General features: G+C 34.8%; 1 protein-coding gene across 2 annotated transcripts in view; it reads right to left on the minus strand.

Annotated features, from left to right (window-relative positions):
• The window catches only part of Stt3B (catalytic subunit 3B of the oligosaccharyltransferase complex), a 247,533-nt gene that overhangs the window by 150,099 nt on the left and 79,005 nt on the right, over positions 1–18,429 (minus strand). For both annotated transcript variants that reach the window (XM_090381684.1, XM_090381685.1), the window contains exons 6-7: positions 17,237–17,302; positions 2,348–2,447 (exon numbers count right to left, since the gene is read on the minus strand). In XM_090381684.1, the coding sequence (XP_090237810.1) occupies positions 2,348–2,447; positions 17,237–17,302 (166 nt within the window). The remainder of the gene's footprint in view (positions 1–2,347; positions 2,448–17,236; positions 17,303–18,429) is intronic.

The following is an 18,429-nucleotide window of genomic DNA, read 5'->3' on the forward strand; positions in this document are numbered from 1 at the left end:
GCAAATGGTATTAAGGGTAAGTTGCTACAATGGATAAAAGGATGATTGAGTGGGAGAAGACAAAGTGGTAATCAATGGGAGCTGCCCTTCGTAGACTAATGTTATTAGTGGAGTCCCACAGGGTTCGGTGTTGGGTCCACTGTTCTGTATATTTATCAATGATATTGATGAAGGTATATCAGGCTTAGTGTCAAAGTTTGGCAGGGTTGTTAATGACAGTAATGGCAGTTTGCTACTGCAACAGGATCTAGAAAATTTGGGAAGATGGGCTGAGAAGTGGCAACTGAAGTTGAACATTGACAAGTGCAAAGTACTGCATATGGGTAGAAGTAACCCCAGAGAAAAATAAATAAAATAATTTATAAAAAAAATAAATAAAATAAAAATTTATTTATAAAAAAATAAAAATAAAAATTACGTATTTCATTTGCCCATTCCTTCTAATAATTTCTCCAAACCCTCTAAAAAATTTTCAAACTATCCAACAACCAATTACTCTGTGGCTGAATGCACACTTCTAAACATCTGTTCTGTAACCATTCTTTAATATAAATTTATGTTCCCTTATAAGTATGTCATCTGAGAAAGTGTAAAGATGCTATCAGCATTTAATATACTTATTCCTGTTAAAGCCTTATATGCTTCAATTAGGTCATCACACAGATACCTAATTTCCAACAAATGCAATTTACCAAGCCTATTTTTTCTTGGTAAGAATATCCATTTGTGCACCTAACTAATCTTGCTACTCTTCTCATTTTCCACACTCTTTCTAAGACAGTTATGTCTTAGAAAGAGTGTGGAGAATGAAAATTCTCCACACTCCTAAAATGTGGTTACAAAATTCCTAAAATGAGGAATTTTGCTAAAATGAGGTTACAAACCTGTAAGCAGTATTCCAGATATAATCTAACATTACCTTATTTATATAACAGGATAATCTCCTCTTTGTCTCTATTAGCAAAGTTCCTGTAATCATTGGGAGAATCTTAAGATGTTATAGCTGCCCATTTGTACTGCTCAAAGAACTTGAAGCCAGACTACACAATTACCCCTAAATCTTTTTCCTTGTCAACTACCTAGAATTTGGTACTTCCTAAATGGTACTGTCATTCCAGTATTACTGCTACCCAAATGCAGTACTTTGCATTTATCAAAGTTGAATCTCAACTGCCACTCTGTGTTTACTGATATCTGTGATTATCTACTGTACAAAGTTTATATCAGCAGCAAATTACTACTTGAAACATGTTGTTCAAATATTTATTTTGGGTTTGGGCTAATGAGATAATTTATAAAACAGCATGGCAAAATACTTTATATACTCTTGAGACATTTTAAATGTTAGTAATTCATATGGTTTTGGTGTGTTTTTTATATTTCCAGAAACTCAAAATCCTGCAATCCTAGTTTTCAGGGGCATGCATAAAAATACCAAATTGTTTTGTTTCTCCTGCTTCTAACACTTTTGTTACTATGTACTGCACAGTCTTTCTTATTGAATTTCCATCCTTCATCACAAAATGAGGATGGAGATATAATCTACCTTCTGCATCTGAACTCTATAGCCCTTTTCTAGAAAGAATGTTCTTATTTCACACATCTCGTACTAACTGAACAAGCAACTTCCTTTGAAACTGCTTGTGACAAAGGTTCTTTTGAGATGGAATGCCATCTAAACAAAATAAAACTGTTCACAATTGAGATTTCTAAAAGCAAAAAAAAAAAAAAACTTCCACCAAATCACTGATTTTTGATTGAATTAACTCAGTTCTCTCTATAGCACCTATATTTCCAAAAGTTTGCCCCCTTCCCCCAACTTTTCCTATATCAGTTTTGGTATTATAGAAAGAAGAAAAAGAACAGGATTTTTTTGTTTGTTTTTCATGCTAATATTTTATCTTTTTTTGAAAACCAACAATCCTGTGCTTTTTCAGTTTTCTTGTAGTCTATCTCTGATAATAATCCCATCATGTTTCCTATAAAATTGCCTCTTAGGTGTATATTTAGTTCATGAAATTGTTCTGCTAGTTAGAAATTAGTGTAAAATCTGACAGTGAATAAATGAAATATACTATCTCCAATACTATAAAGAGTTTTTGAATGAGATGAAGCATGATCCCTGAAATAAAAGCAAAATCTGGTTTTATCAAGTCAGTAGTAAGTTTTCCAAAATATGGATATATTCATGAAGCTTTTCATTACTTTTGACCAAAAATATGTTTAAATTACTTTTAAATATTCCAAATTATAATCAGCAGCAATATGAAAAAAAAAAAAACTTATATAGCATATTTAAGGGAATTACTTTAAATTGAATTTAAAAAAAACTGAAATAAACACTTACCTACATAAATCCTATGTGAGAATCGTCCCATAAGAATTAAAACAAAGACATGAAGAGGTATGAGGTTAATAATATATACATAACCACCCCAGGCTGATACCTAAAAATTAGATAATTGTAATAATCAATAATCAAAAACAATGCTTATTTACTTTGTTAATATCCATTATGGTGCTAAATCAATTGTTATGATTAATTTGGCAGTTCACATGAAGTAGAAAAATAAATCTTAATACAAAATAGTGATCTTTAACACAAATAATCTTTTAAGTTGCAGCTGATGTTTTTAACTGTGTGTAAAAGATAATAAATTCAGCAGTAGTAGCAGTGGTGGTGGTGGTAGTAGTGTCATGTGATGCAAGAAAGCAAGTGTATGAGCTTATGCAGCATCAGCTAAATAACCTGTATGGCAAACGGGTTAATTTGTCCTGTGATATTCATTTAAACAATGCTAATAAATTGTTTATACCAGTCTGCTGCCTGAATCACTTCATCTCAACCAAATAACTTACTCCCATATTCCGTTAGCTGTTAAAATTTGAAAAATTTGCAATATTCAATACCAAATCACTGGTCTATAACAATACAGTTTTGAATTTAGAATATCTATTAAAGCAATATTAGAATTTCTTTGAAATACAATCTTCAGCATTTAAAACTAATTCATAGATTTAGATAAAAAAAAAAAAAAAATTATGTACATTAATGTCAGTATAGCAAAAGCCACATTAACAAAATATTCAGTATAATGAAATCACTGCCCATTCCCTGCCAATTTATTTGTGTATCTTTAGGCAAAAAGATTTTATTTTAACAAATATCATAGAAACAAAAATCAGTTTAGCACATTAAAAATTCATACTACTACAACCAAAAAAAAAATAAGTACATAAATAAATTTAAAAAAAAAAAAAAATATATATATATATATAAAATGACAAAGATGCAATGAAATTACTGAAAGTCTTAGTAAACAGGAATGAGAAATTAAAATATATAAAAATAAAATACATACTGGGTTATGGATCCGGGGTACTACGGTAAACGTATAAAAAACCGGCACACATTAAAAAATAGACAAAAAGGTGATTATCAGCGTATTTGTGTATTTTGTAGGGAAGTTGAGCTATCAGGCGTAATAACCTGATAGCTCAACCAGGAGTGGGTGTCAGAGTACGTGTGAACAGACAAAGTTTTCACAGTTCCAGCAAATAGAGAAGTTTTTGCTTTTTTATTGACTTAAATTGGCATATTAATTTATTTTTTAGAGTTGCTTTATATTCCTAGTAACAATACTTTAGTTTAAATTGAATTTAGAGATTTTGTAAGGTTATTACTTAGTATTGGTAAGGGTATCAAAAATACACGTGTGGACAGGTTTTGCAGCTCCCGCAAACAAAAAGTTTTTAATTATACTTAGCCACTTTATTGACTTAATTGTTAGATTAAATTATTTTCTATAAGTAGCTTATAGACCTAGTCAAGCTCCGTAGTTTATTTTGAATTTAGATAGTGCGATTTGGAAAGTAAATAATACCTTGTGTCTCTAGATTAACCGTTCGTAACTTGCTGCCATTGTTATAAGATATGTGTGCTAGCGTAAGGTTTAATGGAAAACTAGATAGCAAGTATAGTAGTATCAATTAATCATTAAAATCTATTAATCTTATTAAATTTCATTGTCATTTGAATTGTACTTTTTTTTAACTAAAAAAATTTGGCGACCTAGTTATTACAAACGTAACATCATAAATTAATAATATAAGTTGACAGGGAATAAGAAAATCATATTACGTAACTCGGAGATAATATTCGACACCTAAATACATATATATATATATATATATATATATATATATATATATATATATATATATATATATATATATATAGTGTTATTACTGCATTGGGATATAGGTTTAGGATTATATTTTGTATTGAAATTTTATTGAACTTGAATAGAAATCATGCCTCAGACCAGAGCAGCAAAGCAAAAGGCTCAAACTAGTGGAAGTGCTGTGGCTCAGGGGAGAACTGAGGGGGGCACGATTGTCCTCTGAATCACAGTCTATTGAAATGCACTGCTTGTTTGATGTTTGTGGAGCAATCAGAAATGGGACATGATATTACCAAGGGAAATGTCTGTGTGTGTGCGCGCGATGTAAGGAGTGCAGGGAAATCAGGCAGCAACTCAGCATTGTTATGGGCTTATATGAGAGAGCTTGAAGGACAGGGTGGATGCCCTTGAAGGATTTAAACTGAGGGGACCATCAAGCTCTCAGCTGCCCACACCAGTGCCAGAGCTTGCACTTGAACATCACGCAACACCGCGACAACATCCAAGGCAGAATGCGCTGGTCCAAAAGGAAGTTGTTGTAGGTGACTCTATTGTCAGGGAAAAGGGGAACATATTGTGCAAAAAGGATAGATGGAACAGGACCAGGGTATGCCTGCCAGAGGCAAAGGTTGATGACGTTGTAGAGCAGATATCATCCTTTAAGGGCACAAAGGGTGATATTGATGTACATGTTGGCACCAATGATATTAAGAGTAGGAGACCAGCAGAATTACTTAACAAGTACAAGACAAGGCTCAAAAAAAGCCATGAATTAGGGTTGAATTTGAAAGTCTCTGCAATTCTGCCCAGACACAATAGGAGGGAGTATATGATGAGAGCCTTGTCGATCAATTCAGCCCTGGAGAGATAGTGCAAGGCTCAAGGGGTAGAATTTTTCTCAGCCTGGTCTGTGCTTGTTAACAGGAGAGACTGCTTCTACAAGGATGGAATACAATTAAATATAAAGGGTGCAAGAATATTTGCTGATGCTATCGAGGCAGAGTTAGATGGGTCGGAAAACTGCCAGCTTGGGGGGATACATGGACTAATAGATTAACAGTAGCCACTGGCAGAGGTAAGTGATTCTTGCGCTACTTCTATTGAAATCCAATTGAGCAGCAGCCTGGAAAGCAAGGCAATGGGGATTTCCAGACTGCTGGGAGTCATAGTGGAACAAGAAAATACATGGGCTGTGTTAGGGTAACTAAGAGTAGAAACAGGTGCATGTATACTTGATGTTTGTGGAGCAATCAGAAATGGGACATGATATTGCCAAGGGGAATGTCTGTGTGTGTACACGATGTAAGGAGTGCGGGGAAATCAGGCGGCAACCCAGCATTCTTATGGGCTTATATGAGAGAGCTTGACGGACAGGGTGGATGTCCTCGAAGGATTTAAATTGAGGGGACCATCAAGCTCTCAGCTGCCCACACCTAATGAATCTGATGAGTATAATGAGCATGTACACCAATGCTAGGAGTATAGTTAATAAATTCAATGAGCTTGAAGTGCTAGTCAAGACATCAAAGGCAGATATTCTTGTGATATCAGAGACATGGTGTCACACAGACATAAGCAGTACAGAACTGGAATTTGGGGAGTACAATGTGTACAGAAAGGATAGACAGGACAGGAAGGGAGGAGGGGTAATGCTGTTATTTAAGAAACACAAAATCTAAGGAAGTGCATCCTATTGATGTCAGTGGACAATGCAATGTTGAGTCTGTTTGGTGTGACACTGGGAAAGGAAAAATAAGAGTAGGTGTGTGTTATAGGCCTAATGAATCTGATGAGTATAATGAGCAATTGTGCAGAGAAATAGAGTGGGCCAGTAAATTAGTGTCTCATAACGGGGAATTTTAATTTCCTGGATATTGACGGTAATTTGTGGATTGGTTACTCCACATTAGAAAGGCTTTTGTGGATTTATAGGATGATTGTTTTCTACAGCAGCATGTTTGGGAGACAACTAGAAGGAATAATACTCTTGATCTGATTATCAGTAGTGATTCTTCATGCATCAAGAATCTGCAGATAAAGCAACCACTAGGTGGCAGTCATCACAGTGTACTGAAGTGGGATTTACTCAGAGATAACTACCATCAAGGGTAAAGGGAAGGGTTTTTGCTTTCGTAGAGGTGACTATGGTGATCTGAGAGAGTATTTAAATTCTATACGGTGAGACCAACTGATGATGTTACCAACAGCAAATTCAAAATGGGAAGTATTCGAAGAATTAACCTTGGAAGCTTCTAGGCTTTTCATACCAACAAAGAAATATTGTTCAAGATTTAGTCCTAAATGGATGTCAGATGAACTAATTAGACATGTGACAGAGAAGAAAAATGCATGGGATACATATCAATTAACATGTGACACAGAAGCCTATGATAGATATAAGCTGTTCTGTAACCAAGTTACAAAGGAGATTAGGCAGGCAAAAGCAGATTACAAAAAATCTTTGGCAAAGGATGCAAAGAAAAACAGCAAAGAGTCCTTTACTTATGTAACCTCTAGAAGGAAGGGGATGAATCATGTTTGTGCACTTGGTATTGATGGTTCAACTCTTGGTGATCCTGCTCAGGTAGCTAACAAACTAAATGAATATTTTGCATCTACATTCACACATGAGTTATTCAGGGAGGGGGAATGCCAGAGGTGTATTCAACTCTGGCAGTAAGCTAGATAATCTTGTAATAACTGAGAGTAAAGTGGAGGAGAAATTGTTGAAGATAAACATAAGAAAGGCACCTGGGGTGGATGGAATCTGTCCAGTATATTAAAGGAGGCGGCAAAGGAAGTAAGCAAACCCTTAGCCATAATTATGAGAGCTACCCTGGACTCAGGGGAGGTACCCATGGACTGGAGATGTGCAAATGTGACCCCAATCCACAAAGGTGGATCAAAGGGAGACACAGGTAATTACAGACCTGTTAGTTTAACTTCTGTTCCAGGGAAATTAATGGAGGCACTGGTTAAAAAAGCACTACAGGATCATCTAGACAAGACTTCAGTTATAGCTCGGACACAGTATGTTTGTTAAGGGGAAGTCTTATCTGACAAATTTGATTGGATACTATGATGTAGTCACAAAGGAACTGGATGCAAAGAATAACTTTGATATATTATCTATTTGGATCTTAGAAAGGACTTTGATACTGTTGCACATGGAAGACTGCTGCACAAATTGGAGCCAAATTTCTGCTATGGATAAAGGGATTGTTGAGTGGGAGAAGACAGAGTGGTAATCAATGGACACAGCTCATCGTGGAGTAATGTTATTAGTGGAGTCCTTCAGGATTCAGTGTTGAGTCAGTTGTTGTTTTCTGTATTTATAAATGATATTGATGATGATATATCAGGCTTAATGTCCAAATTTGTACACGATACGAAGGTTGGCAGGGTTGTTAATGACACTAATGACAGTACACTGCTGCAACAGAATCTAGAAAAGTTGAGCAGATGGGCTGAGAGGTGGCAAATGAAGTTTAACATTGACAAATGTAAAGTACTACATATGGGAAGCAGTAATCCCAGAGTAACGTATCAACTCTGTGGTACCACACTGACAGTGGTAGATAATGAAAGGACCTGGGGGGTAACTGTGCAGGCAGATATGAAGTTTTCTGAGCAGTGCAGACAGTCTGCAAGAGTAGCTCATAGTGTCTTTTCAATGATATACAGAAGTAATTTTCCTAGCAGGGAAAAGGAGGTGATTATTCACTTGTATAAGGCAATGGTCAGGCCACAACTTGAGTACTGTATACAGGTCTGGAGGAATCAATTTAAGAAGGATGCAGAGCTGTTGGAACAAGTACAAAGAAGGGCAACAAGATTAGTGAATTGAACAAAGGATTGCTCTTACGCAGAAAGGCTTTAGTTTTGCAAATTATAGTGTCTGGAGACTAGGCACCTGCGAGGCGATCTGATTGAGGTGTATAAAGCCTTGAATGGTTTGAACGTGCTCAATGCGGATGGGATTCTTCCTCTTGAGCAGAATAATTGCCCGAGAGGGCATAAATTCAAATTGAGGAGAGATGGTTATAGGATTGATGTGCGGAAATTTGCCTTTAGCCAGCGGGTGGTTGATTGCTGGAACAAACGTCCATCTGTCATCGTAAAAGTTGATAGCTTAAATAGATTGAAGGCAGAATTTGACAAACATTTGGAGCAAGTGGATGGGTAAAATAAGGTGGTTTTTTTTTTTTTTTTTTTTTTGGCTGATGCTATGTAAGCTTGCTTTCTTGCATCATGTGCCTTTGCTAATGCTAACTATAGGTGAATTGAGGGAACCTGTATGCTAAAAAAAAAATTTACCTGAAATAAACTGCAATTAATATAAGCATAATTATAGTAAGTACCTAAATTTATGGGTCTTAGGACTTTAACTACTTAGGACCCACAGCTTTAAGTATGAAGTAATGTTGGCTATGATGTATACTTATACTTTTTACGCATACATCATAATATTAACAGAGACCTGGCTTATTGCAGTGGCTCCTACGATTTTCGCTGCCGACCCTCAGTCGAAGTAGTTAAAGTCCTAGGACCCACAGCTTTAGGTACTTACTATAATTATGCTTATATTAATTGCATTTCATTTCAGGTAATTTGTTTTTTTTTTTTTTTTTGTTTTTTTTTTTTTTTAAAGCATACAGGTTCCCTCAATTCTTCCATGGTTATTAACACTTGATAGCTCAACTCCCCTACAAAATACACAAATACACTGATAATTACCCTTTTGTCTATATATATATATATATATATATATATATATACACACAGTAAACCCCCGCTATTCGCGGGGGTTACGTTCCTGAGAAATGTCGCGAATAACGAAAACACGAATACGGAGTTATGGCTCCCATAGTAATAAAGGGGTTCCGTTCCAAAGTATGAAATATATAAGAAAAACTAGTCTAAAATTTTGTCTATGTATGTATTATATGTACCTTCATATTATGAATATGTACATAGTGAAATGCAAGCATATGGCGTCGAAATGAAAATAAGAAACAATTTAATATTAAATGTAATATTTATTAGAAATTTCAAACAAATCTTTCAAACCAGTGCCTTTGCTAGCAAAAAAACTTATCCCGCCAGTGCTATCACCAGTTTCGCTAAAGTGTTGATAAAGGATATTTGCCTTTTCACGAATGATGAGTGAACTTAACGGAATTTTATTGAGTTCGGTCTTCTATCCACAGATTTAAAGCTTTTTTCCATTTTTTCAAATTTAACATCACGAGTTACAAAGCAAATTTTTGAAGCAGTTAGAGCGTTTTCACAGACACTACGGCAGATTTTTTCTTCCGATTTTTTGATTGATCGTACCGTTGACTCATTGATTTTATAATGTTTTGCCACTGAGGAGACACTTTCACCATTAGAAATTGTCTAATAACTCAATTTTATTCGCTAATGTCATCACCACCTTCTTTGATCTTTTTACTTTCCCTTGTTATTCGTAGCCATATTTTTGTAGGGTTAGAAAAGAATTTATCCACAATAAAGTCACTTTCTTCTGTTAACACACTCGAAAAAGCCTGTTTTACACTGCAAAACAGTAGATTTATCATTTTTGTAAGCATATCAATTTATAAATTGATAAATTTATTCAATTTATAAGCATATAAATTAAAAGCAAACGACAAAACCTTCCATGACAAGCGCATAACACATACTGAACAAGGATTAGCGAGAAACATCCACGCTCGCGATTTTGTCACCCCTCTCCCCCCACCCACTCAGCACTGTTTTGACCTGGAAAGATAATTCTAGCCACGCCCATGTTTTTTTTATGGCGGAAAATATTCATGGCGCTTTAAAATTCACATTTTTTTAGGTTGAATTTTATATTAAATCGGCGATCGCGAATACGCAAAATGCGGGGGTTTACTGTGTGTGTGTGTATATATATATATATATATATATATATATATATATATATTAATTTATAAAATATATTTACTTATTTAAAAAAACAGATAAAATTACTGGTCAGGACAGATTAATGCCATCAGAGATGATTTAACATTGCATTTGTCTGAGAATATACAAATATTTAATTTAATATATACAAAGGGTACTAGGAAAGTTTTGCAATACAGCTTTGTTTATTTAATTTTTTCAAAGTAATTTCCTCTACATTCAATACACCTCTCCATCCTCCGAAACCAATCTTTAAACCAGTTCTGCCAAGTTTCTTTAGGGAGTAAAGCACACTCGTTGTCCCAAGCCCGTAGAAGGTCCTCATCACTGGAAAACCGCCTCCCTTTTAGCTTCATTTTCACATGCGGGAACAGTGCAAAGTCGCAGGGAGCAAGGTCTGGACTGTAGGGAGGGTGCTCGAGAAGTTTCAGTCCTGTCGGGTCAAATATTCGGTACAGGCTTTGGCGCGGTGAGCTGGAGCATTATCGCGATGGAGGTACCAGGTGTCCATTCTTGACTTTGGCCGCAGGTTCTTCATAGATCCAATGACTTTAGGCAGGCATTGTTCAGTATACCACTTAGCTGTGACTGTCTTCTGCGTGTCCAAAACGACACATTCCACAATTCCACTCGATTTGAAAAATACAGCTATCATTTTCTTCTTTACAGATCGGGATTTTCTGACAATTACGGGTGTGTCGTCATCATCAAAGACCCAAACTTTGTTTTGAGCCTTGGTCGGCAGATCGTAATAGTACAGCCAAGTCTCGTCACCTGTCACGATGTTGTTCACATACCGAGATTGTCCCTTATCAAACTTTTTTAACATCTCCCGGCACCAAGTCACACGTCGTGTCATCTGCTCTTCAGTCAGTTGATGCGGCATCCAGAGAGAACAAAGTTTCTTCACGTGCAAATGATCTTGCAGAATCGAACGAATTGTTGGTGCATTTAGGCCCAAAGTACCCTCTATCTGTTGGTAGGTTACTCGCCTGTTTTCGTCAAGCATTTTCCTCACAGCAGTAACGTTTTCCTCCGTAACTGACGTTCGTGGCCTTCCCGGCCTCTCAGAATCCTCCAGAGTGAAATTTCCCCTTTGGAATTCTCTATACCACCTGAATATCGTTGTACGATGTGGACAATCATCATCTAGTGCAAGAGTCATTTCTTCTAAGCACTGGTCTATGGTTAAACCACGCACGAAATTATACCGCAAAACTGTCCTTATCTCATTTCATGACCATGATGCCATCGCAAGCACTTTACACTCTCACTACTAATGAATAACTGAGCCCATCGACTTGGCGCGGCGGCTACTATGCACGTATGAACATGTCTCAACATGCAGCAACAAGCAGCTTCCTGTGATTCATTGTTGCGTCATATTGCAAAACTTTCCTAGTACCCTTTGTATAGCATAAAATGGAGGTGAATATCCGCAACTTACAAAGGACCCTATCAGCCTCTATATATAGTGCAAAGCCAATCAAAATCATAATCAAGCCAATCAAAATCATTATTGGTTTATGCCATCACTTTGCTATTTACCGGTTCATTTTTCTAAAGAAACAGAAAAACTTGTGTATATATTTTAATAATGTTTAAGTTTTTTTTGGCTATCTGTAGGGCTAGCAGTTATTTTTGCCAGTCTGCCATTATTTTCATATTACGTAATTTCAGATAACAGATTATAATATGAATTATTATCAACTCTAAATTCAGCTTTGCATAATCTAATTAAAACTTAATACTATTATTTATACTATATTTAGTATATCATAATATGGTTAGGCTGGCATATACTAGCAGAAACAGATAGCTTAAATTGTTATTGATGGCATGTTTGAGAGGTGCTAGCCCCATGATGATGTGCCTTTCGACGTATGCCTATTTCGATAATAACTGTTAAAATTTGGTATTTTTCTGTATTTTGTATTATGATTTTGATTGGCTTTGCTCTGTATATAGAGGCTGATAAGGTCCTTTGTAGGTTGCAGATATTCACCTTCATTTTATGCTATATCTATTGTATTAAATAAATGTGTGTGTGTGTGTGTGTGTGTGTGTGTGTGTGTGTGTGTGTGTGTGTGTGTGTGTGTGTGTGTGTGTGTGTGAGATCATTAAAGAAATTTATAAAAAGGAAAATCTTTAAACAATGATGCATTTTTTGATCTTTGATATTTAGCATTTGGCAATACTCCAATGATTTACTCAGTTCTTAGTTGCTTGTTTGAAATTAGTGGCTTCTGATCTGTCTACATTTGTAGTCTTACTTGAGTAATTCTGAAAGTGACAGGAGTTGTTTATGTGGAGTTACATATTTAGTGAAACAAGCTAGTAGTGATGTGCCAGCATTAAAATTGTTTTTTTTTTTCCAGTTGTATATAAAAAAAGTTGTTTACATCATATAATCCAAGGGGTGTGCTGGTTACGGTATTATAAATTTGAAAGTGCAAGAGATTGTAGTCTCACATTTGTATCCCCGCCCCCCAGCAGAATTAATAAAAGCTTTATTTTGTTGAAAATAACCAGAATTAAAATACACAATTTTTACATTTTTTAAATTTTATAAAACTATAATTAATAATTTAATTGCTATAATTATTAATATGTAACTTTTAGAACACTTAAGGTGTTCTAAAAGTTGCTCTTTGACCTACGACACCCATATCATAAGTCGATTGTTGCAAGTCAAACTTTTTTTTTTTTTGTACATAAAGCATTTATTTCTTTTTTTAATAAATTGTTTATTTATTAAACAATTTTTCCTTTCTTTTTTATCCCACTGTACAAGGGCACATTTGGAATACTGTGTTTAAGTAGGGAGATCTCATCTGAAAAAAGACACTTAGCTTTTTGAAAGAGTCCAAAGATGGGAAACTCAAATGGTGAAATCAGCAGAAGGATGACCATATTAGGAAAGACTGATTATGTGAGCTACAGAGATGGGCAACCAGGCACCTCAGAGGTGACCTGATTGAGGTTTACAAAGCTCTGAGAGGGATTAGTAAAATGAATGAAGGTGGAATTCTCACTGTTATAAAGAATTCCAGAACTAGAATTCAAATTACAGGGGTTAAGGTTTAGATTTTATGTAAGAAGTTTTCTTTTAGCCAACAAAGTCATTGATTGTTGGAAGAAGTTGCCCTCGCAGGTAGCTGAGACTGATAGTCTGAATAAATTCAAAGGTTGACTGGATACTTACCAGTGTGAGGAGGGAAGCATATAATTTGTGTTTTCTTATTTTTATTTATTTATTTTTTTCCAGCACAGCATAAGCAGAAGGATATAATATATATATATATTAGAATAAGGTTTAAAATAATAAAATAATGCCAGCAGTACGGCAAGACAAGAGCGAAAAAACAAAATTAAACCTAGATTCAAATCTAAACAGGGAGGGAAGAGAAAGGTAACAAGAATAAAAATATATTGCAACGGAAACTCTAAATTAATTTAGAAAATCTAATTATACGAATAATAATTCATTGAAATTTAAAGCCAATTAAATAGAAATTTAGCGATGCCCCCTCTGATGGGCACCAGGTTCAAATTTATGTGAAATATCACCAAACAGAGATTTAAACCATTCACAATAAACCAAAACAAAACAAAAATAGACTGACCATTATGCCCCATCTCAACAGAGGACCACAAGGCCAATAATGGTCAGGGAATCGCTGCATTTCGAACGCTAAACAAATCGCCGCAAAGGCAAAACGATCGCAAGATTAGTCCACCACACCGATCCCCAGATTGAATCGCCAATGCAGGGAATTGAACAGCGGTGGTCCTGATGCAGCGAAAATCAAAAATAGAACAGACAAGAGCACTCTAGTGCAAAGCCACACAACTGACAAAGTAAACTTAACCCGTTTATATAAACGAATAATAAACTATAGATGGCAGTACAGGCGCAGCGTTAGCAATTCGCCCAATACTATCATGTGACAATTATATTTAAATAATGTTGGAAAAGAAGTATTACTTAATAAAAATAAAAAGGAGGGTACAGCACACATCAGAGGCAGCAAAAAGCATATTCCTCTACATGATGCTTGAAATATAGTTGTATAAATTAGAATAAGGTTTAATATAATAAAATAATGCCAGCAGTTTTTTACAATTTTTTATTTTTGTTTTGTTTTATTGTGAATGGTTTAAATCTCCGTTTGGTGATATTTCACATAAATTTGGACCTGGTGCCCATTAGAGGAGGGACCGCTAAATTTCTATTTAATCGGCTTTAAATTTCAATGAATTATTATTCATATAATTAGATTTTCTAAATTAATTTAGAGTTTCCGTTGCAATATATTTTTATTCTTGTTACCTTTCTCTTCCCTCCCTATTTAGATTTCAATCTAGGTTTAATTTTGTTTTTTTGCTCTTGTCTTGCCGTACTGCTGGCATTATTTTATTATTTTAAACCTTATTCTAAATTTATATGACTATATTTCAAGCATCATGTAGAGGAATATGCTTTTTTGCTGCCTCTGATGTGTGCTGTACCCTCCTTTTTATTAAGTAATACTTCTTTTCCAACATTATTTAAATATATATATATATCTTTGATGTCATAAACATGTTACTCAATTTCAGGGAGCATATGATGCCATTATCATATACTGTTGTTACAGCATGAACTCTTACTGCATGCAAATGTTTGTGAAACATTTGCATGCAGGAATTCATCTCATGGAAGTTTCTTGAATTTCATGAATATCAGTCATAAGGACTCATGTCCAGTAACTTTTCTCTGAAGTATTATTATAAGTTTTTAATTTTGCATACCCCCTTTCTATGGATATAATACACACTGACTTGCATTGTAGCTTATAACCCTATTTTTTTGTAAAATAAATATATTCTGTTATATAATATTCTTATATAACAATGAAGATTAGTAATAACCATATGGCAGAAGGAAGCCAGACCTCTGCTCTTCCCCACCCAAAAAAAAACAAACTACTCTTGTATTTCCCATCATCTGACAGGTACCAAACCAGCTGGTCTTTGAACTTCTGCAAGCCATCATCACCAATTACCCATGGAAGCAAATTATTCCAATGATTAACAACTTGCTGGCCAAATAAAAAATTCCCACAATCCAATCTGTCTCTTTCCCCTTGTTTGAACCTGTACTGTATGGGTTTAGCATCACTTAATGTCAAAAATAATAATTTCACCTTAATTCATTTTACTTTTCTCACCCAGAGCTTAATATAGCTTAATTTATATAAACATAGTTGCAACTATTGACTCAAAAAGCTGGAGATCAGCCAATTATAAGCAGGATGAAACAGGAGATTTTTCAGAATTTTGTAGCATTCAACACTGCACCAAAAATTAAATTTCAATGACAAAATACACATTTTATATTAAAACACAGCTACAGGGATGTTTACTAGTACATTATGCTTTCAAACATTAGCTTACCTAGGATAATTCTGTCTGTGAATTTAGTTTTGATTATCTACTATACATCAACTGATTATGACTGCCTTGAGAAAGACATTATTGCAGATTTTTGCACCCCTTCAGAGTGAATGCTAAGTCAAAGTTTTGTTTATAAAAACAGTGCTGCTGGTTAAGCTTGGCTGTCAAGATCATTTCCAAAGCTTCACTAGAAAAAGATCAGAATTAAGTTTTATTTTCACCTGGTTAAAATAGGTTGAAATGAGGAATAATTAAAATACCAAGAATGATTTTGGATAATTTGTCATATTTCATGCTTCCTTGTGCACTTGTCATTTCCCCAACTAAGGACCACTGTACATAGATTCATTCTTCTTTCATAACAGCATCTGGTAGATTGACTGAAAAGTGATACTGTAAAACATTTACTATTTAACTTTAGCAATAGTCTAGAAGAAAGAATGGAAACTTTCCACAAAAATTTTAAAATCTGAAAATAACGTGCTACCAATTTGTGAAATCTTTACTACCTAGGCATTTGCAAGAACATTTTTAAATGGAATTTTCATACCATATAGTCATGGGCAGCAATAAAGTATTTCCTCACTGAACAAACAGGATATTCTCCTGTTTTAGACTTTAATTAACCTTTGCAGAAAAAATTCCTACAACTGTCACAATCGTTTGTTCACAAGAATCATCAGAACCAAAACTGAAGTGGAAGATTTAAAAACGTTTTAATAAACATAACATAAACATAGCATAATAAACATAACATTCTTCAAGATATCCAGGAGTAATGACCTCAGTACATGAATGTGAGATACATTGGATTGAAGAGTCAGATTAAATTGAATATCTGACTCAGACCTGCACCCAATCATCTCAAAGACTAAATGCAGAAAACATTACCCTACAAATCAATAAGCATTTCATATTTTTCTAACAAATCTTATTTTTCTGAATTCATGCTGATTGAATCATCTTGTAGTATTTCACATTGTTTACTGTATTCCAGCATAATCATGCCATTTTGGACTGGAACTGATGTGAAAGTTTTAACAATGTTTTTCTTAGAAAACACATTGTTTTAGAAAAAAAATCCTAACATTTGACGCCGTTTGCTATCAGGAACACGCTACAGAATTTATGATATGCAACACTGCATGTCAAATTTCATGCTGGATTCGTGACAACAAAAGGAATTGAACTTTCTCGGGAATTTTTTTGAAAATTAAGTATTTTTTAGAAAAACAACATTAAAGTTTCACAATGTCACTTCTGATATCTGAAAATGATATCAGAGAAATAATCAAAATTATATGATTACACCAAAATATATTAAATACTAAATCATACTCAATATAATCAACAAATTCAGAAAATAAATATTAAATAAACATGAAATGTCGGTTGCTTCATAATGTACCCCCCCATCTATACAATAACAGTGCAGGAGAAACTTATGTTATGTGATGATGAGATGCAATTATTATTCACAAGAAACATTCAATATGACTGCAGTTTACACTAGAATTAAGTTCCCCTCACCCCAATAGGAATGAATGAAGGCAATTCCCCAACACAGCTCAATTTTCTTTTTTTTTTTTTCCCATCTGAGATAGTTTCACTTTGAACATCAATCCTATACAGAGGTAATTTAATACAAATGTTATTTAATAAACTTGCCCATCACTTACCATATAAAAATAGGCTACTGCTGTCCATGCTGCCCAATAGATTGTACCACTTTTTACTGCTCTCACCTAAAAAAAAAAAAAAAAAAAAAAATGCACTGTATGCTTCAAAATATGACAGTACATTCCAAGTAATAATAACATCAGTTTAATGGCCAACAGAAACATATACAGTACAACCATTGTGTAAACATGTGTAAATCTGTGGATCAATCCAGCAGACACCTCCAGCCTACAGGACAGATCCACAATAAGAAACATTAAAACACATCAATTCATCATACACATAATCAAATGAGCTAAGAAATGGCAGTTGAAGTTTAACATTGACAAATGCTGGGGTTACTGCACATAGGTAGCAATAACCCCAGAGTAACTTATCAACTCAGGGTAGTGGAAAACGAAATTCTATGAGCAGTGCAAACACTGCCAATACTTATCAAGTTTTGTCAATGATATACAGAAACTTTGTAGCAGGGATAAGGAGGCAATCATCCCTTTGTATAAGGCTGCATCTTGAGTACTGTATACAGATCTGGAGGCCTCACTTTAAGAAGGATGTAGATCTGCTGGAACAGGTGCAGAGAAGGGCAACCAAATTGGTGAAGGAAACAAAAGGGTGTCTTACCTTAGTTCTGCAAATTGCAGTCTTGAGACTAAGCACCTGCAGTGAGATCAGATTGAGGTGTTTAAAGCCTCGAATGGATTGAGTAAGCTGAATGTTAAATGGTATTCTCTCCACTTACTGAGACTACACACATAAGGGGGAATAAATTCAAGTTGGCGAAGTATGGTTACAGTATAGATGTGCGGAAGTTTGCCTGCAGCCAGTGGGTGGTTGATCGCTGGAACAGGCTTCCATTTGTCATTGTGAAAGTGGATGGGTTGAATAAACTCAAGGAAGAACTAGACAAATTCTTGGAAGGTACAGATGGGTGAACATTTTTTTTAGCTAAAACTATATAAGCTTGCTTTCTTGCATCATTTGTGATTATACTACTACTGCTACTCCATATAAAAAGATAAAAATTAAATTTTAAAATAAGACAATATTTTTTAAAAAAAATAATATGAAAGTGATTCTTGCACTGTTTCTACTGTAACATACAGCAGTAAGGTGTTAGAGATTACAAGGCCTGCTGGGGGGTCTTCACATGACAATCAAATAAATGAGCTGTGTTAGGATCACCAAATCA

This window comes from Mastigoproctus giganteus, chromosome 9 (assembly GCF_048544385.1).
Source record: "Mastigoproctus giganteus isolate SK-2022 chromosome 9, ASM4854438v1, whole genome shotgun sequence".
NCBI lineage: Eukaryota > Metazoa > Arthropoda > Arachnida > Uropygi > Thelyphonidae > Mastigoproctus > Mastigoproctus giganteus.